Raw genomic sequence first — 26108 nt, forward strand, 5'->3', positions numbered from 1 at the left:
TTATTTTTTTTAATTCCTCTTGTCCTTCATGTACATTTGTATTTGTATAACTCTGGCCACTAGTGATAAACTCATTTCAATTCACAGCAGAAGGACGATGGGGCGCCACATGATTGGACGTCTACCACCGTCCAGAGTAGTACAATTAGGCACCAAGGGGTTAAAGCAGAAAACCGGAAATCGTCAATCCGTTTCCCTTCCTCTTTTTTGGTGTTAGATTTCATTACATTCCTGAATGTAATGTGAAAGAAGAGAAGTCAGACTTGTATGCGTCGCAGCTCCGGAAAAAGGTTTGTTCCTTCTGTTTTTTATTTTATTTTATTTTATTTTATTCCCCTCCTACCACCCGCAACGACTTGTGTTTGGTTTTGAACGTTTTTTTTTTGTTTGTTTGCTTTTTGTTTTTTGGGGGGGGGTCTTCTAAACGTCATGTGCAAAAGCAGAGTGTTTTGTTATGGTTTTTCTGGTTATTGACAGTGTTTGCGCGATTTACAAACAACTTGGAACAAATCAAGTTAAAACGTTTAGATCGGCATTTTAATGAAAGACATGTGTTCATTATTTAGGGATGTTGACATAGCTGTAGTGTGTAGTCATGTGAGAAGTCCCCAGGAATTCTAGTTTTCTATTACAGCATTAGGTTGCCATTGACGGCGAAAGACGTCCAATACATTTGCACTGAACAAATGCTCATTAGCTGCCACCCATAAGATTGCACGTCGACTAGCGACAAACTTGTTTAAAATTCACAACTGGAGGATGAAAAGAGCAACATGGTTGTGAAATATCTTTTCATTTTGATACAGTTGTATCAGGTTTCCAAAGTTTTAAGGCATTTTTTGTTGAAAATGGTCCGTATATCGTTTTTCACAGGGGCTGGGCAATATGACTTAAAAATTAAAATGTTCAACAAAATTTAGTTTATAGATTTTTCTCAGATTTGTTTTTTTCTTTCCTACTAAAAAAAAGACAATAAGAAACAAAGTGAAAGCTCAAAGCTTAAATTTTTTTAAAAAAAGCTACATTTTAACCCCTTGATGCATGAATTTACATTTTAGAAATAAAAATGAACAAATACATGAAAAAGCATTGGGGGAATACATAAATACATGGCGGAAAACACTCAGGTGACTTGAAGTTCCGCTCTGAGACCAATTTGTCACAAGACAATTTGGCCAAATTTCAAAATTGGAAAGCTTAAAGTCTCAATTTTCTGGGGGAAGAAACATTTTCAACAGGAGGGCATTTTTAAAAAATAATAATTTTTTAAACAGCAAAATCCTAACTGGAGGTAAGAGCACGCGAGAGCATACAGTAATTAAAGACGCCATTGTGACAGAATTTTTTTCATGCTTAAAACACAACCATTATACGTCATATTTTGTATGCTTTTGTTATGCTTGCATGAGAACATTGTAGCATTAAGCTGTTGAGTGTGCCTTTTCATGGCCTTGACTACTGTAGACTGTATCACAATATGCCCAAATATGGACTGTTATGTTCCTGTGTTGTTCAATCTGCCCTGAATGAATACAAGGGAGGACTGTGGTTTCTTATCATCGTCATCAACAGATATGAAATTTAATTTTTTTTGTCAAGAATCAACAACAAGTGGGACACAATCGTGAAGTGGAACAACATTTATTGGATAATTTAAACTTTTTTAACAAATAAAAAACTGAAAAGTGGGGCGTGTAATATTATTCGGCCCCTTTACTTTCAGTGCAGCAAACTCACTCCAGAAGTTCAGTGAGGATCTCTGAATGATCCAATGTTAGCCTAAATGACCGATGATGATAAATAGAATCCACCTGTGTGTAATCAAGTCTCCGTATAAATGCACCTGCTCTGTGATAGTCTCAGAGTTCTGTTTAAAGTGCAGAGAGCATTATGAAAACCAAGGAACACACCAGGCAGGTCCGAGATACTGTTGTGGAGAAGTTTAAAGCCGGATTTGGATACAAAAAGATTTCCCAAGCTTTAAACATCTCAAGGAGCACTGTGCAAGCCATCATATTGAAATGGAAGGAGCATCAGACCACTGCAAATCTACCAAGACCCGGCCGTCCTTCCAAACTTTCTTCTCAAACAAGGAGAAAACTGATCAGAGATGCAGCCAAGAGGCCCATGATCACTCTGGATGAACTGCAGAGATCTACAGCTGAGGTGGGAGAGTCTGTCCATAGGACAACAATCAGTCGTACACTGCACAAATCTGGCCTTTATGGAAGAGTGGCAAGAAGAAAGTCATTTCTCAAAGATATCCATAAAAAGTCTCGTTTAAAGTTTGCCACAAGCCACCTGGGAGACACACCAAACATGTGGAAGAAGGTGCTCTGGTCAGATGAAACCAAAATTGAACTTTTTGGCCACAATGCAAAACGATATGTTTGGCGTAAAAGCAACACAGCTCATCACCCTGAACACACCATCCCCACTGTCAAACATGGTGGTGGCAGCATCATGGTTTGGGCCTGCTTTTCTTCAGCAGGGACAGGGAAGATGGTTGAAATTGACGGGAAGATGGATGCAGCCAAATACAGGAACATTCTGGAAGAAAACCTGTTGGTATCTGCACAAGACCTGAGACTGGGACGGAGATTTATCTTCCAACAGGACAATAATCCAAAACATAAAGCCAAATCTACGATGGAATGGTTAAAAAATAAACGTATCCAGGTGTTAGAATGGCCAAGTCAAAGTCCAGACCTGAATCCAATCGAGAATCTGTGGAAAGAGCTGAAGACTGCTGTTCACAAACACTCTCCATCCAACCTCACTGAGCTCGAGCTGTTTTGCAAGGAAGAATGGGGAAGAATGTCAGTCTCTCGATGTGCAAAACTGATAGAAACATACCCCAAGCGACTTGCAGCTGTAATTGGAGCAAAAGGTGGCGCTACAAAGTATTAACGCAAGAGGGCCGAATAATATTGCACGCCCCACTTTTTAGTTTTTTATTTACTAAAAAAGTTTAAATTATCCAATAAATTTTGTTCCACTTCACGATTGTGTCTCACTTGTTGTTGATTCTTGACAAAAAATTAAAATTTTATATCTTTATGTTTGAAGCCTGAAATGTGGCGAAAGGTTGCAAGGTTCAAGGGGGCCGAATACTTTTGCAAGGCACTGTATATATATATACATGTCCAGCCTCTATTGTACTTCTTCATACTCTGGGTGATCACAGCTCCTGGCTGAATCAGATCATTTTGTACCCAAGAGCTCTTGTTCATAAAGCCTTCGAAGCAAAGCAATCCATGGTTGGGGTTGTATTCATTTCTGTAATCGAGCTATCGAGGTAACACTTGTCTTGGAGTTCAAAGTTGAATTTCCCTGACAGCCGTGATTTTAACAAGATATTATCGTGTACATACCTTGTTTCGATCCAAAAACTCCATGTAGCATGTGTCATCAAGTGTCAAGACACAGATGTGAATGGCCACAGCCGGATTTTTGAGGGATTTTATGGGTGAAACACAGTAATATCACAAGGGTTGCGATGCAGAAATCGCAGACATCAAGGAGTGGTCAAGATGTTCTTTTTCATACTGTACAGTATATTTACCCTTTTAAAAAAAAAAATGCAATTTTTCTTTGTTTGGATCGATTATTTATCATCGAACATATCAGGGAAAATGCGACAGTAACAAAAAAATATATAATTAAGCCATAGTAATGAGGTAAATAACTGTGTGCGTAAATAATTTTTTTAAGTCGTTTTTTTTTTTTTTTTTTTTTTTTTTTTTTTTTTTTTAAACGAAATATTAGAGATCAATTAACAATTCTAAGCTAAAATTGAGACATTTTGAGACATAAATAAAATTACTTACCTTCTTTCTATGGCTGGGTTGAAACAAAAGCGGTTGCGCAACGTCTGTAAACGGGGGTTTCCAGGGTAAAACGGACAAATTAAAAATAGTTCGGGGGCTTATTGCGCCATGAATCTGCTATGGCAGCATATAAACATATTTTTCTATCAAACACAACAGTTCCTTTGGCTTAAAATACAGCAGTTTACGTTAAAGAGGGGTGCAAGAGCAGAAACTGCTTTCTCAGCCTTGTCTGTGTTTTCCGCCATATATAAAGAGTATATATCTACATCGTAATCATCCTCATGTATCCATGTTTGCCTAGACCATGTCAGTGGAGTTCTTATCTGTGAGACAAGCAGGTGAGAACAATGCTGCTCTCCAAGACACCACAGTGGGTGGAGCTAAACCTCTCCATCGCTTCATCAATGTCCAACCACAGCTTGTTGGGGTGAGAGATCACTTTTCTAGTTTTCTGCACATGGCATTATTGTCCCTCTTTTTTGACTAGAACTGCGATTCCAGATCGCTGTGCTTATCATGGGAGTATCGTTCATCATTACTGCCATTGTTGTGGATAAAAACAGTCATTATCCTGATACCTGGACAGCCATCCAACCAGGATATGTGGTAGGAGCAATGGTGAGTTCATAAATTAAAAACGTTACATCATGTGTGTATGTCCCGATCACCTATTTTTGCACGTGAGTCCGAGTCTGAGTTACCTGATTTTGAGGATCTGCCGATACCGAATCCAGATCTGATACCTCGGAAATTTATTAAAGTGGGACAAAAAAAAGCACATCAAAATGTCTTTTTTCCCCACCCCCAAGATAAAGCTAAGCTGAGGGCGTATGTGAAAGCAAGCGTTAAATTCCCAGGTGATGGCTGATGACGTAAATATCATGGCCGGTCTATCGTCACTTCCTCTTTCTTCGCAGTAAGACGAAAAGCGGACAACAAACATCGCAATCATCAACATAACAAGCTGGAAATAGCTCAGTTAAACTGAAAACATAACAAAAGGAAATTGTTACTGGATTGTAGAGCCGAGGAAGAAAGGTCCATCATCCATTTTTGGAAATGTGTGGGTTTTTTTGTTGCCGATGTTAGGGTCCGCAACTGTGGAAACAAGGTTGCACCTCAAAGCAAAAAACACCGGAGGGATGCGTGCATTGAAGGGTATATTCAGGCATGCAAACATGCCACCTTTCGGCAAAATTTCGCCGTTTTGAAATCAAAATGGGTCATTCTGAATCACGTAGATCCGAGGAGAAAAAAATGGGGGGGGGGGGGGGGGGGGTCATGTCAACGAGCGAGTGAAACCGTTAACTTTAAAACCGTAGTCCATGCTCAAAACTACACTCTAGTCCTATGACCTAGACCAGGGGTCCCCATCTGCTACCATTTGCTACCGGGCCGCACAGAAAAAATAATTTAATAACGACCGCATTCTGGCTGAATTAACCCTGTGCCCCTGCTTAATACACCAATATCCCTGTCTACTCTAGATATAATACTACGGGATAGATTAGAATGTCGTCATAGAAATCCATTGATTGGACTGCTAGCAGTACATCCTGTTTGTGTATATAATATATCTATGCGCGCTTGTCCTCGATAATAACGTATTGCTAGGCCGCGGGCGCAGCACATTTGTTTCCGAAAATAATTTGCCCCCACACGAGAGAAGATGACTGGAAAACAGACGTCTTTGGAGATATTTTTACGGCGAAAAGGGCACCTGACGAGCCTACAACCTCGAAGACCCACGAACTGCGAAGGAGTGGATTCGTGACCCGTTTGTGAATAAACCGAGTGATTCTAGCATGTCTGTGCAACATGAAGATCAATTTGTAGAGATCGCAAATGACAGCGACCTTATTAAACGTATATTTGAGACAACAACTCTACCGAGGTTCTGGATTAAAGTCATTCTGAAATATCCTGACATCGCTACAAGAGCATTGAAAACCTTGCTACAATTTCCAGCATTGTATCTTAATGTTTAACGACAAGGCGAAGTCGTTAATGGTGAGAGCGGTGTGAAGTTGTTGTGTGCAGCTTACATGGCAGGATGTATCTGAGAACTTTTCTACAAGTCCTTCCATGATCAAACTTAAGTTAATATTCCTTTCTTTCAAGAAAGTTTGTAGTGTTTACTTTGGAATCGCTGCATTTGCGCATTTTGCGGTTATGTTTAACGTTACGCGCATGCACAGAACCGCATCGTTGCTATTTTTGATGGGTTGCAAAATTTGTCAGAACACCGGTCCGTGAAAAAAAACCCCAAATAACACCGGTTCGTGGTGCAAAAAAGGTTGGGGACCCCTGCGCTACAGGTCGCATTTGAAAGTACCCCCATTCCCGCGCTGTTCGTACACACCTCCGTTCATAAAACAGCCTACAGGTGTACTTCTGTTCAATCGAAGTTAAGGAGCATGGGACTAATTGCTTTGGTTGAATGTAAATAAAGTTATGATCACTACAGTTAATGCTTTTGAAGACTTGTAATTTTTTTTATTCTATCTATCTATCTATCTATCTATCTATCTAACACATAATAGTTAAGTGAATGGAATTTATACTGTACCTGTAAATTCATATTTTATGCTGTACAGCTGTTCTCTGCTTAATGCAAATGGGACATTCTGTATATTTTATCATTTAGATTTTGTATAATTTGCTACTTAATGCATCTTATATTTTCTGATTTCAGGATGAGAGATTTAGACTTGTATTTGTTAAATTATTATGTACTGTGTTTAATACGAGATGTCTCTGGTTGCACTATGAAATGCACTTTTCCGCGCATGCCGTGTGTCCATGTTACTTTGTCACCTTTTTCACCTCTAACCAGTTTGCATGCCTGATATTAAATACAAAAAAAAAAAAAATACACACGATTGTGGAAAAGGGGGAATAACACAATGGGTCCGTGACAGTAAGTTGATGGGGATCAATAATACCAACCTAAGCGGTAGGCTGAGAGCCGATATGACAAAAAAAAAAAAAATACACTCAAATACCAGCACAATGTAGGGGATTTAAAAACCAGAGCGGCAGAGGTGTCGAATGGCGCCCAGCAAGTTAATATCGCAGCACCCTTTTCTTGGATCGCCTGGGCTTAAATACATTCTTGATGAGCTTCAATTGGCTGCAGTTACGACGTCGAGAACGCTCCCGCAACCGGCTCTGTAACAAAACACGATTTGACCAACAATGTGACAGCCGATGCTGACCAAAAATGATCTAATGTCCGGGTTATAAAATCTCGACAGCAGCCCTCCCCGCACAGAGAGCACCAGTGGGCAACACGGGACAAGACTGTGAAAGTGTCCAACCCGCGTCATTCCCGGGATATCTCTACATACCTGAAAGCAATGACGCGAGTAAATCCTGCGTCACCTTACAAGGGAATTTACCGGGATATGTTTGTGAAAGGGGAATCTGACTGAGGTGGGCAGAATGTGATTGGCTGTTGTCAAGATGGATTGTGGCACTAAATTTCTGCATACTCACTTGACTGTAAAATAATTGCTATTATGGCTTGGTCAGACACTGCTTAACCCATTGGCTGCCATTGACAGCGCTAGACATCCAATCCATTTGAAGTGGGAGGGTATCTGCGATTGATTTAATCACTTTAAATGGATTAGACGTCTACGAGTGATAAACTCATTGAAGGACTCTTATTTTTACGGAGGTGTGCGTAGCTGGCGGCTCACATGGGTGTAGCAAAAAGCGGTTGGGAACTAGATCTCGAAAAATATATGTTGCACAGCATCGGCACGTTATTTGTGAGTATGGGTTTTCCCATTGACTGTGTATCAAATACTTGTTCTCCCCACTGTATGTATGTATATATATATATATATATATATATATATATATATATATATATATATATATATATATGTGTAAATGTGTGTAACGCCCCCTAGGAACAAAACCAGCATTTCCTTTCATTTTTTTTTTTTTTTTTTTTTAAGGTGAAATAGTAGGCGTTACACACAAATGTTAAAACTTATAACACATCAGTACTATATGAATGGGATTATTCTGTCCTCAATGTGTGTGTGTACACAAATTTACAGATAGCGAACATAAGAAGCTCCAAAGAGAAATCAGACGTGACAAAGTTGAATGGGCTTAACGGAAGTCATCATTTCTCTTGACAGGAGCACGTTTCTGATTTTTTTTGTAAAACTGAAAATAATAAAACATTGTGTCAATAACTTGCACAAATCACAAAATAACACAAAGTACACACACACGCGTGTCATTTTGAGTAGGAGCACTAGCTAATTAGCTCACAAGCAACAAACAATATAACTACATTTGCCATATATGTAAACAAAATGAAATACACATCACTAATAACTATGGAATGCCAAATATATACAAAGAAGAAATATACGGTGGGGCAAATAAGTATTTAATCAACCACTAATTGTGCAAGTTCTCCCACTTGAAAATATTAGAGAGGCCTATCATTGTCAACATGGGTAAACCTCAACCATGAGAGACAGAATATGGGGGAAAAAAACAGAAAATCACATTGTTTGATTTTTTTAAGAATTTATTTGCAAATCATGGTGGAAAATAAGTATTTGGTGAATACCAAACGTTCATCTCAATACTTTGTTATATACCCTTTGTTGGCAAAAACGGAGGCTAAACGTTTTCTGTAACTCTTCACAAGTTTTTCACACACTGTTGCTGGTATTTTGGCCCATTCCGCCATGCAGATCTCCTCTAGAGCAGTGATGTTTTGGGGCTGTCGTTAAGCAACACGGACTTTCAACTCCCTCCACAGATTTTCTATGGGGTTGAGATCTGGAGACTGGCTAGGCCACTCCAAGACGTTGAAATGCTTCTTACGAAGCCACTCCTTTGTTGCCCTGGCTGTGTGTTTGGGATCATTGTCATGCTGAAAGACCCAGCCACGTCTCATCTTCAATGCCCTTGCTGATGGAAGGAGATTTTCACTCAAAATCTCTCGATACATGGCCCCATTCATTCTTTCCTTTACACAGATCAGTCGTCCTGGTCCCTTTGCAGAAAAACAGCCCCAAAGCATGATGTTTCCACCCCCATGCTTCACAGTGGGTATGGTGTTCTTCGGATGCAATTCAGTATTCTTTCTCCTCCAAACATGAGAACCTGTGTTTCAACCAAAAAGTTGTATTTTGGTTTCATATGACCATAACACATTCTCCCAGTCCTCTTCTGGATCATCCAAATGCTCTCTAGCGAACCGCAGACGGGCCTGGACGTGTACTGGCTTCAGCAGGGGGACACGTCTGGCAGTGCAGGATTTGAGTCCCTGGCGGCGCATTGTGTTCCTGATAGTAGCCTTTGTTACTGTGGTCCCAGCTCTCTGTAGGTCATTCACTAGGTCCCCCCGTGTGGTTCTGGGATTTTTGGTCACCGTTCTTGTTATCGTTTTGACACCACGGGGTGAGATCTTGCATGGAGCCCCGGATCGAGGGAGATTATCAGTGGTCTTGTGTGTCTTCCATTTTCTAATAATTGCTCCCACAGTTGATTTCTTTACACCAAGCGTTTTACCTATATCAGATTCAGTCTTCACAGCCTGGTGCAGGTCTACAATTTTGTCTCTGGTGTCCTTCGACAGCTCTTTGGTCTTGCTAATAGTGGAGTTTGGAGTGTGACTGACTGAGGTTGTGGACAGGTGCCTTTTATACCGATAATGAGTTAAAACAGGTGCCATTAATACAGGTAATGAGTGGAGCCTCGTTAGACCTCGTTAGAGGAAGTTAGACCTCTTTGACAGCCAGAAATCTTGCTTGTTTGTAGATGACCAAATACTTATTTTCCACTCAAATTTGGAAATACATTCTTTAAAAATAAAACAATGTGATTTTCTGTTTTTTTTTCCGCATTCTGTTTTTCCTGGTTCAGCATGTTGACAATTACAGGCCTCGCTAATCTTTTCAAGTAGGAGAACTTGCACAATTGGTGTTTGACTAAATACTTATTTGCCCCACTGTAACTCACAAGCGATGCATGTATCAGACACAAACAGTGTGATGAGATGAGACTGTGAAGACTGCCACTGTATACTGGATGTAGACGTTAGCTGGTCTGTATAGCACTGACTTCGCGTTGACATATAATCACGTCAGCAGAGAGCGCAGAAACCCATAAAATCAGTTGCACCCAAGCGCCAGCAGAGGGCAACAAAACACCAAAAAACACATGCAAGTAAGAAGTGAACATGAGAGGGATACCATACGCGGTGCCCAGACTGCCGTTAGTACTACATCCAGTTTTCTTATGGTGGGCAGAGCGTGCCCTGCCCCCCCCCGGTAACGCCCCTGATGACAACAGTGTTGACAGTAGGCAGCAGCAGTGGTTGACTGTCTCCCCCAAGCTTATTGAAGAAATCAAGCTTTGTAGCCAATTGGTGGTTTGATGGTGGTTCATTTGGTCTTATGACAGTCTTATGATGTTGCTGTCAAAGGAAGTGTTACCAGTTGATATCTTTTGGTGTAAATATCCCATAATACAGTGAGGATGACTGCAGTTTATAGTCCAGTGCGTCCTATCGATGAACAATTGCCATTTTCGTGTCAAATATGGTGGGTGACGGCTCATAGTCAGATGCGCCTTATAGTCTGAAAATTACGGTATATATATTTCCGGTCACGTGATTAGATCGTGGGACATACCTAGTTTACATGCTAAATAATACATTTATAAATTTGGTTTCTTGGTCTTGCAGTTCATCATATGTGGAATTCTGTATATCATAACGGAACATAACCCAACCAAACAAACTGTAAGTCTATTTTGCAATATTTTAAAGACACAATTGGACGTAGAGAAATCATCTTGTCTGTCTTTTTTCCACTTGTAGGTGACTATATCTTTGGCTCTGAGCATCGTGGCCATATTCGGATCCATTTGGACCGCCATTATTGTCATTCCACACATGGAGCACTTGAGTTTTGAAAGAAGCTACGACGTGTTTGAAGAGGAAAACATGACTTACAATGTAGATGATTCGAGACATTCAATGACGACAGCTGCCGTAAGTACACACTCGATTAACACATTGGTGATGAGTTTATAAAAAAATAGACATGTCTATTTTCAGGCAATCGAGCAGACGTTGGGCATGGTCTTTATGTTCTATGTTTTTGTTGGTGTGATTATTTTTATTGTGATGTCATCGCTGGCCACGGCGGCCCTGCGTTCCAGTCGGACAAAGGTACAAAAGTTAAGAAGGTGAAATGTGATTTGGTGTCATGTAGTAAAATTTCTTCTCTTTTCCTCAGGCCTTTGTAGTGAGGTCAACAACATCCAATGCAACACCTGCTGAACTACAAGACGAATAGTGAAGTTGTTGGTACAAAAATTAATCACTCTTTGTGCATATGTAAACCATTATTCATTCAGACATGAAAAAACAGATCCCAGTATTATAATAAATGTTTTTTTTCTTTAAGTGAGCTTGATTTTTTTTTTTTAATTTAATCATCCTTGTTGCTGCTAGACCTGAGCACTTTCTTTGACAAGATACACGTGTTACAGATGTAAGGAAACTGGGTGTCATACTCATCTTTGTCAAGAGGCCACATCGAAGTTAGGGTTTCCTATGAAGGGCTATTATGTCCGTCAGCTTGGGCTAACGCGATGATCACATGATTCGACGACTATTTAGATAGGTGATTAACTGTTGAGACATTGTTTACCTAAAAATTGCCCTAAATGTCTAATTTGAGCCTCTTAATAGCAAATATTATCTTAATAATCATCCATAATATTAAAAAAAAATTTTTTAATTTAAATCTTTTATTTAAAAATACAAAAACATTCACTTTTATGTTGTTTGTTATTTTCATTTTTTAAATATTTTTGTTTTTGTTTTTTTTTTATCTAAAAAGGATTGCAACAAGCCCTTCGATAGAAAATATTCTTTTATTTCATTGTTTTTATATACTGCATTCACATTTTTTATTTCAAATAAAGAAAAATAGTTCATATTTCTATCATTTTCTTTTTAAAAACAAAAGGGATGAAACAGCAATGATTAATATTCTGTTTAACTCATATAATTTTCTTTAAACAAAAAAAAAAAAAAAAAAAAAAAGGAAAAAAGCAACAGCAAAAACAGTATTCTGATTTCTGTAGTCCTTGTTAGAAATTGGCATTTTAACATCCACAGGACGCCAGTAGAGGTCGAGTGAAAACTATATTATTTACCTGTTGTGTGGGTTCATTCATCACTGTGAATGGAAAGTACCTAAAAGATGCAATAATAGCCTCAAGAAAAGACTCACAGACTTGATGGAGTATGTACTCCAACTATATTGATTTTAGAGATATTGTGAATACAGATACAGAATTCTAGCTGATAGTTCCCTTACCCTAATGAAGCCACTCTCTGCCAGTGACCTACAGTGCCCTCCATAATTATTGGCACCCCTGGTTAAGATGTTTTTTAGCTTCTAATATATTTTTTTTATTCAAATAATATGGGACCTTAATGGAAAAAAAGAGAAAAATCCAACCTTCAATACAAGTGCATTTATTCAGTGGGGGAAAAAAATCCCACATAAAGAAATAATTATTTGACATCAAATAATGTGTGTCACGCCTGGTGTTAATACTTTGTACAACCCCCCGTTGCCAACAAAACAAGGTCTGGGGACTGAGATGGCCATGGGAGGAGCTTGATTTTGTGTCTGGTGAACCATTTCTGTGTAGATTTGGCCATATGTTTTGGGTCATTGTCTTGCTGAAAGACCCAGTGACGACCCATCTTCAACTTTTGGGGCAGAGGGCAACAGATTTTGATTTAAAATGTCCTGAATAAATGCACTTGTATTGAAGGTTGGATTTTTCTCTTTTTTTCCATTAAGGTCCCATATTATTTGAATAAAAAATTATTAGAAGCTAAAAAACACCTCTTAACCAAGGGTGCCAAAAATTATGGAGGGCACTGTATATACCCCAAAACCGTGGTTATTTAGCATTCTATCTTGAGTAACAGATGATGAAATGCTTGTCCCGTTGGGTTGGTTCCTGTGCTCCCTCGCTTCTACGTCCGGAGCCGTCGTGACCTGTTTACCTGTTAGTGTACGGAGTTTAAGGTGTGTGCATGTAGTCCAACTCTGTGAAGAATACCAGACATGTTTCACTGTCTCACGAAGTCAGTATGAAGGCATGTGACTCGCTGTTAACTAATGAGAATAAGCAAGTGTAATCACACTAATAATACTGATAACTGATTATTAGATTATCAAGTAGTGGTACCCCGACATACGTTCGCTTCAACACACGATCTTTTCGACATCCAACGTAAAATTTGACTCGCTATTTGTTTCTACATCCGACGACATGCTCGAAATACGACGATTTATGACAGTGCCGCCTTTTCTTTGTTTTCCCGCAAGAAGGACGCATGGCATATATTCTTGTGAGAAATCAACATGGGTTCCAAGAATTTTAGTGCAAATGGTGAAAAAAAGGTAAGGCTTACCATTGAAATGAAGATGGAAATGATAGAAAAATATGAGTGGTGCGCGCGTCCGTGGCCTCATCAGACCATAGGACATGGTTCCAGTAATCCATGTGCTCTGTTGACATGTCTTCGCAAACTGTTGCGGGCTTTCTTGTGTACCGTCTTCAGAAGAGGCTTCCTCCTGGGGTGACAGCCATGCACACCAATTTGATGTAGAGTGCAGCGTATGGTCTGAGCACTAACAGGCTGACCCCCCCCCCACCTCTTCAATCTCTGCAGCAATGCTGACAGCACTCCTGTAACGAGTGACATTTTGGAGGGAAAATGACAAGTAGTACTCAGACATTTAGGGATGTGCATTTTTTTATAGGGGTGTACTCACTTTTGCTGCCAGGGGTTTAGATATCAATGGCTTTATTTTGAGGGGAAAATAAATAAACTCGATTATATAAGATGCACACAGACTACTTTTTATTGTGTCAAAGTTTCATTTTGTCAGTGTTGTCCCATTAAAAGATACTTAAATATCTGCAGAAATGCGAGGGGTGTACTCACTTTTGTGATACACTGTATGTCAGAAGCTGTGGAGAAAAAAAGCTGACTGCAATTTTGGAATCAACATGCCAATTCTTGTTTTAATCAGCATAAAAATCTAACGCAACATATTGTCTTTTTCGAATTGTTCCTAGTGTAATAGGTCTGGATCCATTCAGAAAGACATACAGTGGTATGTAGTGCAGTGGTAGTATTTAGTCAACCACTAATTGTGCAAGTCCTCCCACCTGAAAATATTGGAGAGGCCTGTAATTGTCAACATGGGTAAACCTCAACCGTGAGAGACAGAATGTGAAAAAAAAAACAGAAAATCACATTGTTTGATTTTTTTAAAAGAATTTATTAGCAAATCATGGTGGATAATAAGTATTTGGTCAATACCAAAAGTTCATCTCAATGCTTTGTTATGTACCCTTTGTTGGCAATAACGGAGGCCAAACGTTTTCTGTAACTCTTCACAAGCTTTTCACACACTGTTGATGGTATTTTGGCCCATTCCTCCATGCAGATCTCCTCTAGAGCAGTGATGTTTAGGGGCTGTCGTTGGGCAACACGGACTTTCAACTCCCTCCACAGATTTTCTATGGGGTTGAGATCTGGAGACTGGCTAGGCCACTCCAGGGCCTTGAAATGCTTCTCACGAAGCACCTCTTTGTTGCCTTGGCTGTGTGTTTGGGATCATTGTCATGCTGAAAGACCCAGCCACATCTCATCTTCAATGCCCTTGCTGATGGAAGGAGATTTTCACTCAAAATATCTCGAGCCCCATTCATTCTTTCCTTTGCACAGATCAGTCGTCCTGGTCCCTTTGCAGAAAAACAGCCCCAAAACATGATGTTTCCACCCCATGCTTCACAGTGGGTATGGTGTTCTTCGGATGCAATTCAGTATTTTTTGTCCTCCAAACACAAGAACCTGTGTTTCCACCAAAAAGTTCTATTTATGTGTCATCTGACCATAAAACATTCTCCCAGTCCTCTTCTGGATCATCCAAATGCTCTCTAGCGAACCGCAGACGGGCCTGGACGTGTACTGGCTTCAGCAGGGGGACAAGTCTGGCAGTGCAAGATTTGAGTCCCTGGCGGCGCATTGTGTTACTGATAGTAGCCTTTGTTACTGTGGTCCCAGCTCTCTGTAGGTCATTCACTAGGTCCCCCCGTTTAGTACTGGGATTTTTGCTCACCGTTCTTGTTATCATTTTGACGCCACGGGGTGAGATCTTGCATGGAGGCCCAGATCGAGGGAGATTATCAGTGGTCTTGTATGTCTTCCATTTTCTAATAATTGCTCTCATAGTTGATTTCTTTACACCAAGCGTTTTACCTGTTGCAGATTCAGTCTTCACAGCCTGGTGCAGGTCTACAATTTTGTCTCTGGTGTGCTTCGACAGCTGTTTGGTCTTGGCCATCGTGGAGTTTGGAGTGTGACTTTTATACCGATAATCCCATTAATACGGGTAACGAGTGGAGCCTCGTTAGACCTCATTAGACCTCGTTAGAAGAAGTTAGACCTCTTTGACAGCCAGAAATCTTGCTTGTTTGTAGGTGACCAAGTACTTATTTTCCACTCTATTTTGGAAATAAATTCTTTAAAAATTTTGGTTTTCTGTTTTTTTTCCACATTGTCTCTCATGGTTGAGGGTTACCCATGTTGACAATTACAGGCCTCTCTAATCTTTTCAAGTAGGAGAACTTGCACAATTGGTGGTTTACTAAATACATATTTGCCCCACTGTATACAGTAGAAACACCTACTCTAAACAAACAAGTGTAAGTATCCTTTTTGTCCTCGTTCATATCGAGGAAAGCTTCTGACAGTCGCTTAGGCAGCGCTGGTGAATACGCATGTGCTCCGTCACGCGGTACTGTCGCGAGAAGCTCATGGGGCACCGGGGGCAGGGGAAGGGCCTTACCCCCAAATGAGAGCGCATGTGTCTGTTCAAAGTGCCGCGCTGGCTGAAAGAGCGTGGGCACAGGGAGCACTGGAACGGGATGAGTGTGGACTTGGAAGCTTGAACGCCGTCATGCAAGGTGGGAGCTGTGTCGCCTTTTTTACTAGACACATGCATGAACAGTCTGGAAGAGGACTCAATTTTATCCATGTTTGGGTGAGGATGGCCAACCGCTGACACCGTTTCATGCTCTAATGCCGTGTCCAGATGTTTAGGTGTTTGCTTTGCGGTTTCTAAACTGCTGGACAAACCGGCCTCTTCTTCATCACTCAATTGGTCCGATAAACTCGATGGGAGATGATAGTCAGGATGAAGGCGGTCATCATCACTGAGGTGTGAATGAAGGACTTTAACAGACTCATGTTGTTTTCTCATCTCAGCAAGCCCACAGTTGTCTTCCAGTTTGGTCTTTGGGTATTTTCCTGCGTAGGAGTTCTCCGCAAAAGGTATTTCATTGGGCTCGCAGCTGCTATTATGCAGGTCAGAACCAAAATTTTCTTGATGCGTTGACTCATCAGAACTATGCATTTTCCAACATTGGTCACTCTCCGCCACGGAAGCCTCTCGGAGACTCCACCGTGACGTTGCAACTTCGCTGCTGTGACGTATGACCGGTACCAGCCCACAGCTCTGAGAGGTGGAAAACGGAAAACCTTGGTCCACATGGGTCGTATTTGCTGGGTTTTTACTTAAAAACGTATCAGTGAATGTTACACCACAATCTAAATCATTTTCTCTGTTTGCATCATTAACTTCCATTGGTGGGGACTTCATTAGAACCTCCCGCAGTTGCTCCATCTCCAAGAGGCAAGCAGCGGCAAGTAGATTTTGGTACTGTCGCCAACTCCGAGTGGAAGGCGCAACTCCCGTGTAAATGAAGTCCAATACGAGCTCAAGGACTGAGTCGGCCAAACACGGAGCCTGAAGATCCACTAGAGAACCTGTTGAGGAGATGATAGTGGCCAGAACTGGACTGGAAGCTGCCAGAATGCACCTGATTGAGATAAGAGCAAATATCAGGAAAACTTAGCATTTATTGAAAGGCTGAATCTTACAGTTGGCAGACTTAGTGGGAGGGTGCTCCTTTGCCAGAGAACAACGAACAAGTGTTTCAAGTTATTATGCAAATTTGATTTAGGAGTATAAAAAGAAAATGTTTTTGTTTTTCCATTAAACTCATGAGTGACATTGTGTCTCAAGGCTCTGTAGATCATTGACAGCAAATGTGTGGGCACCATCTTCTCCTGACCTCAAACCCTATTGAGAACGTCTGAAGCATCATCAAGCAAAAGACGTAGTGTTTTGCCTTTATCTGCACGAACTCGCCTCGCGACAAATTTCTTTACAATTCGATGGTTCACGCATAGGTTTTTTGGAAATATGCGATGTTTTCATACCCTAAACAAAGTACACACACTTTTCAGCAGCAGAGAGATTGTTTTTCCACCCATATTGCTTGAAACCTGTGTCCTGCTTGATATTGTGGAACATTACTTTGAAGCAGTTTTCCTTTAATTGGGCTCATCTTGTGACAATTTATCACAAGTGGTTGAGATTGATGTTAATTTTACAGAGCCTTGAGACACAATGCAACTCGTGAGTTTAATGGAAAAACAAAAGCATTTTATTTTTATACTCTTAAATCAAATTTGCATAATATTTGGAACACATTACACTGTACATAATTTTCAAAAGATTTGTCAAATAATAGCCTCAAAGTTCCAAACTGCGTGAAATCAGACACAAATAATTGTATCCCTCACAAACCAAGGCAACGTCATCTCCACGGGAACTAATTGGTCCCCATTAATTGAAAGTATACCTGTTTTCTAAAGAAAGAAATGGCCTTAAGCCTCAAATCCATAAACATCACTTAACATTATTTTATGTAGTCATACTGCTGCGGCCAAGGGGGAGGGACTAAGCACACGTCTCGTTATGGGTTAAAAAAAAAAACTTCCTTCTAGTCATGGTAACTTCAAATATTTATGGGTACATAACTCAAGTTATTCAGTTCTTTTCAGTTATGTATTATCTGGAGTATTCCTAACTTATTTTATCATTATTGTGAATTTGTTAGACTAGCCAAAATAAAAAGGTCATAAATAACATTTTGTTCTTTCTCTGGCCGAGATGCACCCTTCCACCAATGAGCAGTTGACGTCCCAATCCATTTGGACTCAGAAGGGTTTCCAACTGTCCCTTGAAAAACAGAATCATCCGGTGTTCAGAAACAAAAGTTTGCGTCCCTTATTGAGCTTTCAAGGGACGCGCCTTGTCCCTTACGATCATCAAACTCCAAAATAGTGTTTTATTTGTAGAACGAACAAATACTAGAATCAATGAATATGCGGGGAAACGCATTCCACCGCCTATCTTGCTTTTTGACCAATGAGCTGGCGGAACAATGACAATTCAAAAACCCACTTATCTCATTGGCTGAGGTACTGTTGCTAACGGAACACAACATAGTGTGGGAGAAATAAGGTTTGAGTGAAGCGAGAGTAGAAAGTATGTTCAAAATGATGATCATTTGGTTTATTGTTCTTCTCTGTGTACTCCATTTTCAGTAATTGTATTATATTTTTTTGGTCTGTCAAATTCATTTTATTTGGAGTGGTAATTTTTGGTGAAAATGTTATTGCTGAGGGGACTTTGAATGAACTAAAATTATTTTTTAAAAAAACAAAACAAAAAAAACACCTTTACCTGAGAGTTTGCACTTTTTTTTTACATATAAAAAAAATGGCCAGAACAAATGCACACGGCTCAGGACCTTAAGCATTAAATTACACATTTTAAATTTAGCAGGAAAGATTTAATTTTAGTATATTTTGTATTAAAAATAAAATGTTGATAATTATTGTTTTTCAGTGTGCTTATTTAACTCAAATGTGTACCTAATTCATTCAGCTTTGAGTAACATTATAATAATTATTTGTGTTAGTTAAAATTTAAAAAAAAAAAAACGCTGCCCTACCATTAAAAAAGTATATATACGGCGGAAAACACAGGCGCGAGTGTAAAAGCAGTTTCTGCTCCTGCACTCCTCTTTAAAAGAAACTGCCGTATTTTAAGCCAAAACAACTGTTGTGTTTGATAGAACAATATGTCTATATGCTGCCATAGCAGATTCATGGCACATTAAGCCCCCAAACTATTTTTAATTTGTTATACCCTGAAAACCCTCGTTTATAGACGTCGCGCAACCACTTTTGTTTCAACCCAGCCATAAAACAAAGGTAATTAATATATTTATTAATCAAAATGTCTGTCGTTTTTAGCTTAGAATCATTAATTGTTGTCAAATATTTCGTTTAAAAAAAATTATTTACTCGCATATTTTAAAGTTTTAAACAAATTACGTCACAATGAAAAAATTGGTGTCTGTAAAAAAGTCACGGATATCTACCTCATAACTATCGCTTAATTGTATTTTTTCGTTACTGTCGCATTTTCCCCAATATTTTAGATGATAAATAATTGATCCAAACAACAAAAAATTGAAAAAAAAAATGTTTAAAAGGGTAAATATATGAAAATGAAAATCTCGATTACTCCTTGACATCTGCGATTTCTGCATCGCGACCCTTGTTATATTACGATGTTTCACCTATAAAATCCCCCAAAAATCCAGCTGTGGCCATTCACATCTGTGTCTTGACACTCGATAACTCATGCTTATGGAGTTTTTGGATCGAAACAAGGTAAGTACGGGATAATATCTCGTTAAAATCATGGTGTCTTTAATTCTGATCTCGCGTGCTCTCATGTCCAGTTAGGGTTTTGCTGTTTAAAAAAAAAATAATAATAAATTAAATGTCCTCCTGTACAAAGTTTTTTTTTCCCCACAGAAAATTGACCTTTTAAGCTTTCCAATGATGTATCACACGTGCAAATCGGCCAAATTGGAGGTCTCATAGCGGAACTTCAAGTCACCTGAGTGTTTTCCGCCACATATATTATAATACTTGAATTATAACCCCCAGAAAAATCACTTTTCACAACAAAATAATAATTACAATAATTACAAAATAATAATTTCCGGTAAAGGGTGATGGTTATCAGGCCGGCAGGCTCTACTCTCCTTTTTTTTTTTTTTTTTTTTAGTCATTACTTTACAATCAAGTGAGTATGCAGTAATTTAGTCATAAAAATGTATTTTTTATTTATTTATTTATTTATTTTTTAAAGCTGAGCATGAAATGATAAGTTGTGTAAACTTAGCCTTAGACTCACAAACTAACCAAAGAGCCAAGGTTTTCTAGCTCATGTTGCAGCCTTAGTTCAAACCACACGAGAAGAAAATTGTTTACTTAAAACATTGATTTCAAACTACTTAACAACAACAAGCTTCTTATTTTTACGGTGTAGTATTAAGAATTTGTTTGAGTTATGCTATATATCCTTCAAAGTAGTAATGGGACTTACTTGTGTGCTGGGTATAGGTGAGCTGGATCCTGTCTCTGTCTGAGCACACAGTCACACAAGTGATCTTGTTCTCGTTGGTGGTTCAGACTTGCAAGTAATAAAGCTGCATGGCCACCCACAACCTTCTTGAAAACAATAAATATTTCTATGATTACTCCAGGATGATCATACAATCCGCTTTGACCGAGAGGGCCCTCTATTGTAGTTAATGAGTTAAATAAGGTTTATCTTACCTCCATGTTGAGATTTCCTGTACACACCACACTGAATTGAATAAAAGAAAGAACCATGGTGGAGGATATATAGTACATGCAGTATCTACGCAAATGCTCCACGTTGGAAACCGATCACACGCTTTTCATGCTGGAACCTCGGCGTGACGTGAAGGAACAGGTGCTTATAGGGAGAGCTAGCTTCTGACGTGACCATTTCCATAACCCTGTATGGTGGGCCCTGAAACGACAGTCCCCTGAGAACCAACCAGAATGCAGAATGAGTTGTAGCAAAAAGAGTTTCATGTGTTAGGGACATTGCCTTTGAGTGTCTTTTTATGTCCTGTTGCGTAGAATAGAACACAACTCTGTAAATTAACATGAACATAAAGTGGCACAGCTTGGAAAACTGTTTGTTGTAAGTCTATAGAGGAAGTGTGCCACCCACCACAATGACGCTGTGTTGACATGTCCAAATCACGTCCTCTCTCCACCCCAGAACATCACGTGCATGTCACACCTCTTTGCTGCGATGCCATCTGCTATTACCAAGCCACTAGTAGATTTCCCCTGGCATATAACCAGTGGAAATATAACTGGGCATAGTGATCCATTTAAACAGAGGCCATGACAAATCATGTCACTGGATTACCTGTAACTGGTAATGGATATGTGACTGGAAAACATTGTGATATTGTATTAGACACACTGGCTCCAGAGTGTAAGAGGAATTGTGAGAGAATTTTATTCATGCTTAAAACACAACCATTATACATTACATTTTGTATGCTTTTTGTTATGCTTGCATGAGAACATTGCAGCATTAATCTGTTGAGTGTGCCTTCCCATAGACTGTATCACCATATGCCCAAATATGGACTGTTATGTTCCGTTGTTTTTCAACATGCCCTGAATGAATCCAAGGGAGGACTGTTTTCTTATCTTCGTTCTAGCCGGGACCAGTGTTCAAGGTCTCAGCTCAAAGATGTTTTTGTATGGAAAAATACCAAGGTTTGTGAGATAATGAGTTGCGTTTCTATGATGTCAACCCATAAATAGAGACATGCCCTGCATTTCTCTTTTGTCCACATGTGGAGAGGCACTTTCGAGCTATCAAGGTAACACTTGTCTTGTTCAAACTTGAGCTTCCCTGACAGGAATTAAGTGCGAAATACGTGGAATTCCTTGCTAATAACAATAAATTTTTGTAACAATCTTTTATATCATCTTTTTCTGCTTATCTGTTCAGGTCACAGGAGTAGCAGCTTAAGCAAGGACGCCCAGATTTTCCTTTCCCAAACCACTTCGTCAAGCTCATACGGTGACATCACGAGGAGTTACCAGCCAGCTAGGAGACAGTCTCTCCGACGTGTCCAGGGTCATCCACAGGGCACTTGCTCAGAACACCTTACCGGTGAGGCATTCTAATCAGATGCCCGAGCCTCCTCATATGGCTCCTCTCAATGTCGAGAAGCAGCGGATCCACTCCAATTCGACATTTCTGACATTTACATTTGGGAGCTTGTTCTATCGGTCACGAACGATACTAGCAAATTGTCTTTCAACTCAACTCATTCTTAACGACAATAGACCTATACAGAGTCACTGTAGACGCTGAATCGATCTGCAAGATTCTTCAACTCCACCATCCATTTGCAACTGGGGCCCATTGTCTTTGATTTGGACACACTGTAAACCGCTCCAGTGAGGGTTGGAGGTTAGTTTGATATAGCCAATTGACTATGTGCACAAATATGGAGGCCGCTGGCTAGTGCGGGAGTACCTCATTCTGGTCTAAAACGTCAATAATTTGACAACGAGAACTAGTCTTACGCATTAAGAAGAGACGATATATTTTTTGTTTCCACGCAATCCCTATTGATGCTGCGGCACAACCCTGTAGTCGACTTCTTAAGAGTGGGTACAGGGTTATGAAAAAATATCTGAACCTTTTGGAATTTCTCACATTTCCACATAAAAACACCATCAAATGTGATCTGATTTTTGTCAAAATCACACAGATGAAAAAAGTTTTTTCTTTTACTGAAGCCACCCAAACATTTATAGGTTTTTTTATTTTAGTGAGGAGAGTATGCAAACAATGACAGAAGGGGGAAAAATAAGTAAGTCAACCCTCTCACATTTAATATTTTGTGCCCCCCCCCGCCCCTTTGGCAGCAATAACTTCAATCCAAACGCTTCCCATAGCTGCAGATCAGTCTGGCACATCAGGACTAATCTTGGCCCATTCTTCTCTACAAAATTGCTGTAGTTCAGTCAGATTCCTGGGATGTCTGGCATGAATCGCTGCCTTTAGGTCATGCCACAGCATATCAATGGGGTTCAAGTCTGGACTTTGACTTGGCCACTCAAGAACGTGTATTTTGTTCTACTGAAACCAGTCTGAAGTTGATTTACTTCTGTGTTTTGGATCATTGTCTTGTTGCAGCATCCATCCTCTTTTTGGCTTCAGCTATCTGACAGACAGCCTCGGGTTTTCCTGCAAAACATCCTGATAAACTTTTGAAATCTTTCTTCCATTAATGATTGCAAGTTATCCAGGCCCTGAGGTAGCAAAACAGCCCCAAATCATCATGTTCCCTCCACCATGCTTCACGGTGGGAATGGGGTGTTAATGTTTGTGAGCTGTTCCATTTTTCCTCCACACATGACGTTGTGTGTTACTCCCAAACAATTCAACTCGTGTTTTATCAGTCCACAAAAAATTTTTGCCTAAACTTCTGTGGAGTGTCCTAGTGCCTTTTTCGAACGTTAAATGAGCAACAATGTTTTCATTAGACAACAGTGGCTTCCTCTGTGGAATCCTCCCATGAATATTATTCTTGGCTTTTACATATAGTTAATGTGTTCACGAAGATAATGGACTGCACCAGTGATTTTTGTCAGTCTTAGCAGACACTCTAGGGTTCTTTTTTTTACCTCTCTGAGTATTCTGCGCTAAACTCTTGGCGTCATCTTTGGTGGATAGCTACTCCTTGGGAGAGAAGCAACCGTGCCAAACTCTCTCCATTTGTAGACAACGACTGTCGAGTGATGAACATCCAGACTTTTAGAGATGGTTTTGTATCCTTTCAGAGCTTTATACAAATCAACAATCCTTGATCGCAGGTCTTCAGACAACTGTTTTGACCAATGATGCACACCAGACAATGCTTCTCATCAAGACAATTCTTACCACGTATGCGTTTTATAGTGGGCAGGGCAGCTCTAAACCACTCATCAGTGATTGGGCACACACCTGACTTAAACTGTTTGGTAAAAATTGGTTTTAATTGCTCTATAAGTCTCCTTCGGCAAAGGGTTCACTTACATATCCATATATTTGCATGCTATCCTAAATAAATATGAAAACCTATAAATGTTTGGGTGCTTTTAGTTAAAGCAAACATTGTTCTTACATCTGTGTGATTTTGAAAAAGATCAGATCACGTTTGATGGTGATTTTATGCAGAAATGTGAGAAATTCCAAAAGGTTCAGATACTTTTTCATACCACTATATTTTAATGTTAAAATCCTTTTTTCTGCTTGTTGTATTTCCTGGACTCTTATTGTATTGTCTCCCAAAAGTGCCCGTGTTTAATTTCTTTTTGAGCCAAAAAGCCCTAAGGGAGACATAAATGAAACAAAAAAAACAAAAAAAGTAAAAACAATATTTACAATGTTAAAAGCTAAAGACCAAATAACAAATTCAATACATTGTTACACGCCTTATGTAGGAAAATGTACTCGTTCTTTGACGGTGCGCCATATATTCCAAAAAATACAGTACGTCGACTTCATGTTTAAAAAAAAAAAGTTTTTACTTTTTTTTCCAACAGTCTTACAGCGCTACTGATTTCAATTTCCATTTTTTATGACTATGACATGTGACAAATAATAGGCGATCACACTGGTTCACGGTCACGATGTCCCTCTAAAGAAAATCCTAATGCAGCCCTAACAAAAATAAGTTTGACACCCCATTTAATACATTTAGAATAGGGATGTCCCGATTGCATATTTTTGCACCGGAGTCTGAGTGACCTGATTTTGCGAATCTGCCTATATATAGTCCCGATCCGAAACCAGAATTTTTTTTTTCGTTGAACAAAAGTTCAACCCCAAACATCTTAAAGTACTGCGCTTTTTACAGTACTACATCTTCTGCTTTTTCCAGGAGTGTCGCAGAGTATAAAACGTACATATTTTTATATATTTGTCATTGCCATTGTATTTCTGGATTATTTTGTTACTTTTTAGCCCTTAAAAAGGTAAATATATATATATATATATATAAATTAGGCCTGAATGATATTGGGAAAAAATTAACATTGCGATATACAGGGTCAGGCAAAATGATCTGACACATTTGTAGGTTTAATAAAAGCCAAATAAAGTAACAAAAAAGTGTTTTTATTTACGAAAAGTACATATGCCATTTTGCTTCATTAGGTTTTGAAAATTAAATCAATCCAGTGGGATCCTCTTTATTAATATGTTATAATTAACTAATGAATTAATATTAATGTTATGACCGCTTTGATGACGTAAATTGTCACTGTCACTCGATGAATACTATCGGGTTACGGCAATTCCTTTTACGCGGCGAGACGTCCAACACATGCGCTTATCGGTTAAAAGCGGCGAGTACTTTCTATTTGTGTTTTTATTGAGTCTTTTATTACTTTTTCATTGCCTCAAAATACTTTTTGCATGTTTTCCTCTCAACTTTTAAACATAGTGTTTTCTTGTGGTAGCTTTAAAAAGCAGATAGTTGATCTGTTGACCACATTAGTCACGTAGCATATTTAAACCACCCTTATTTGATATTACTACGTTTAAGTATTTTCTTAAGGCATCTTTAGTATGTTCTGTCTGTATGCATCTAAACAAAAAAAGCTGAAAGCACACGGTAGTACTTTGGGTGTCAAATTCACCTCTTGTAGACGTTTCGTCGGTGTAGCACATTTTAGCAGAGCATGTTTTTTTTGCTACTCTTGTCACGTCTCATCCCAAGTGACGTCACCGCCCTGCGACGTCAGCAACAATGGCGATCTACTATTTAAACAAATTTGACAAATTGTGGAAAAACGAAAACATCAAGAGGGGTTTCAATATCAAATTATTTTAACTCATAATAACGTCTTTTAAGAACTACAAGTCTTTTTATCCATGGATCCCTTTAAAGTGCACCAGAACGAAATGTATGGGCACCCACATTTATCATTGCAGCACCTTTAACGCCATACTTTTAATCACTCTCCATGACGTTCAAATAATTCATATGAGGAGTCCACACAAATTCACTCACGCTTTGATACTTGCGCTGTCGAGAACAGCCTCTAGACAACGAAGATTGACTAAACGATGATTAAAACATTTGTGCCTTTGATCGTAGAGCTACAGAGCCTTCACTCGCCAGATCAAAGCTACAAACCTTTCAATCTTAGCAGCAGGAGGGAGCATGAGAGGCTGTACAAGCATTAAGCAGAAATCATAAATATACAGTGTTTTTTTTTTTTAATTAAAATCCCAATCCTTTTCACCCGATTCCGATCCTCTGAAAAATGGCGCGATCAGCCCAATTTCTGATTATGTGATTTGATCAAGACAACCCTAATCTAGTTGGTGTTGTTGCTGGACAACACACCAT

At 39.3% G+C, this 26108-nt stretch overlaps 2 protein-coding genes across 4 annotated transcripts; one reads left to right on the forward strand and one right to left on the reverse strand.

The window, feature by feature from the left end:
* Nucleotides 1-140: 140 nt before the first annotated feature.
* si:ch1073-291c23.2 (uncharacterized protein LOC799862 homolog) lies at nucleotides 141-11286 on the forward strand. Its single transcript, XM_057830854.1, has 7 exons — nucleotides 141-290; nucleotides 4135-4260; nucleotides 4335-4451; nucleotides 10561-10617; nucleotides 10696-10869; nucleotides 10936-11049; nucleotides 11117-11286. The coding sequence occupies exons 2-7, from the start codon at nucleotides 4138-4140 to the stop codon at nucleotides 11174-11176; spliced, it is 645 nt and encodes a 214-aa protein (XP_057686837.1). The 5' UTR covers nucleotides 141-290; nucleotides 4135-4137; the 3' UTR covers nucleotides 11177-11286.
* Nucleotides 7661-26059, reverse strand: LOC130912785 (zinc finger and BTB domain-containing protein 8A-like). Of its 3 annotated transcripts, XR_009062642.1 has the most exons (4): nucleotides 20476-26059; nucleotides 20243-20367; nucleotides 13324-16805; nucleotides 7661-12955 (listed from the first exon to the last, which is right to left on the reverse strand). XR_009062642.1 is itself a non-coding variant. In XM_057830844.1 (3 exons), exons 1-3 carry the CDS (start codon nucleotides 20551-20553, stop codon nucleotides 15653-15655), a joined length of 1353 nt encoding a protein of 450 aa, XP_057686827.1. In that variant the 5' UTR covers nucleotides 20554-26059; the 3' UTR covers nucleotides 7661-15652. The 3 variants fall into 3 exon arrangements, 2 of the variants coding, with proteins under 2 accessions (XP_057686827.1, XP_057686814.1); XM_057830844.1 differs by having other exon boundaries at nucleotides 7661-16805; nucleotides 20243-20364; XM_057830831.1 differs by having other exon boundaries at nucleotides 7661-16805.
* Nucleotides 26060-26108: the final 49 nt, after the last annotated feature.

This window comes from Corythoichthys intestinalis, chromosome 1 (assembly GCF_030265065.1).
Source record: "Corythoichthys intestinalis isolate RoL2023-P3 chromosome 1, ASM3026506v1, whole genome shotgun sequence".
Classification (NCBI taxonomy): domain Eukaryota; kingdom Metazoa; phylum Chordata; class Actinopteri; order Syngnathiformes; family Syngnathidae; genus Corythoichthys; species Corythoichthys intestinalis.

Coding starts and splice junctions, on each gene's coding strand:
- LOC130912785 (XM_057830831.1), bottom strand. CDS start 20,553: ATGTACTATATATCCTCCACCATGGTTCTTTCTTTTATTCAATTCAGT. Junction 20,368..20,475: donor CAGGAAATCTCAACATGGAG/GTAAGATAAACC, acceptor ATTGTTTTCAAG/AAGGTTGTGGGTGGCCATGC. Junction 16,806..20,242: donor CACCTATACCCAGCACACAA/GTAAGTCCCATT, acceptor TATCTCAATCAG/GTGCATTCTGGCAGCTTCCA.
- si:ch1073-291c23.2 (XM_057830854.1), top strand. CDS start 4,138: ATGTCAGTGGAGTTCTTATCTGTGAGACAAGCAGGTGAGAACAATGCT. Junction 10,618..10,695: donor ATAACCCAACCAAACAAACT/GTAAGTCTATTT, acceptor TTCCACTTGTAG/GTGACTATATCTTTGGCTCT. Junction 11,050..11,116: donor TGCGTTCCAGTCGGACAAAG/GTACAAAAGTTA, acceptor TCTTTTCCTCAG/GCCTTTGTAGTGAGGTCAAC.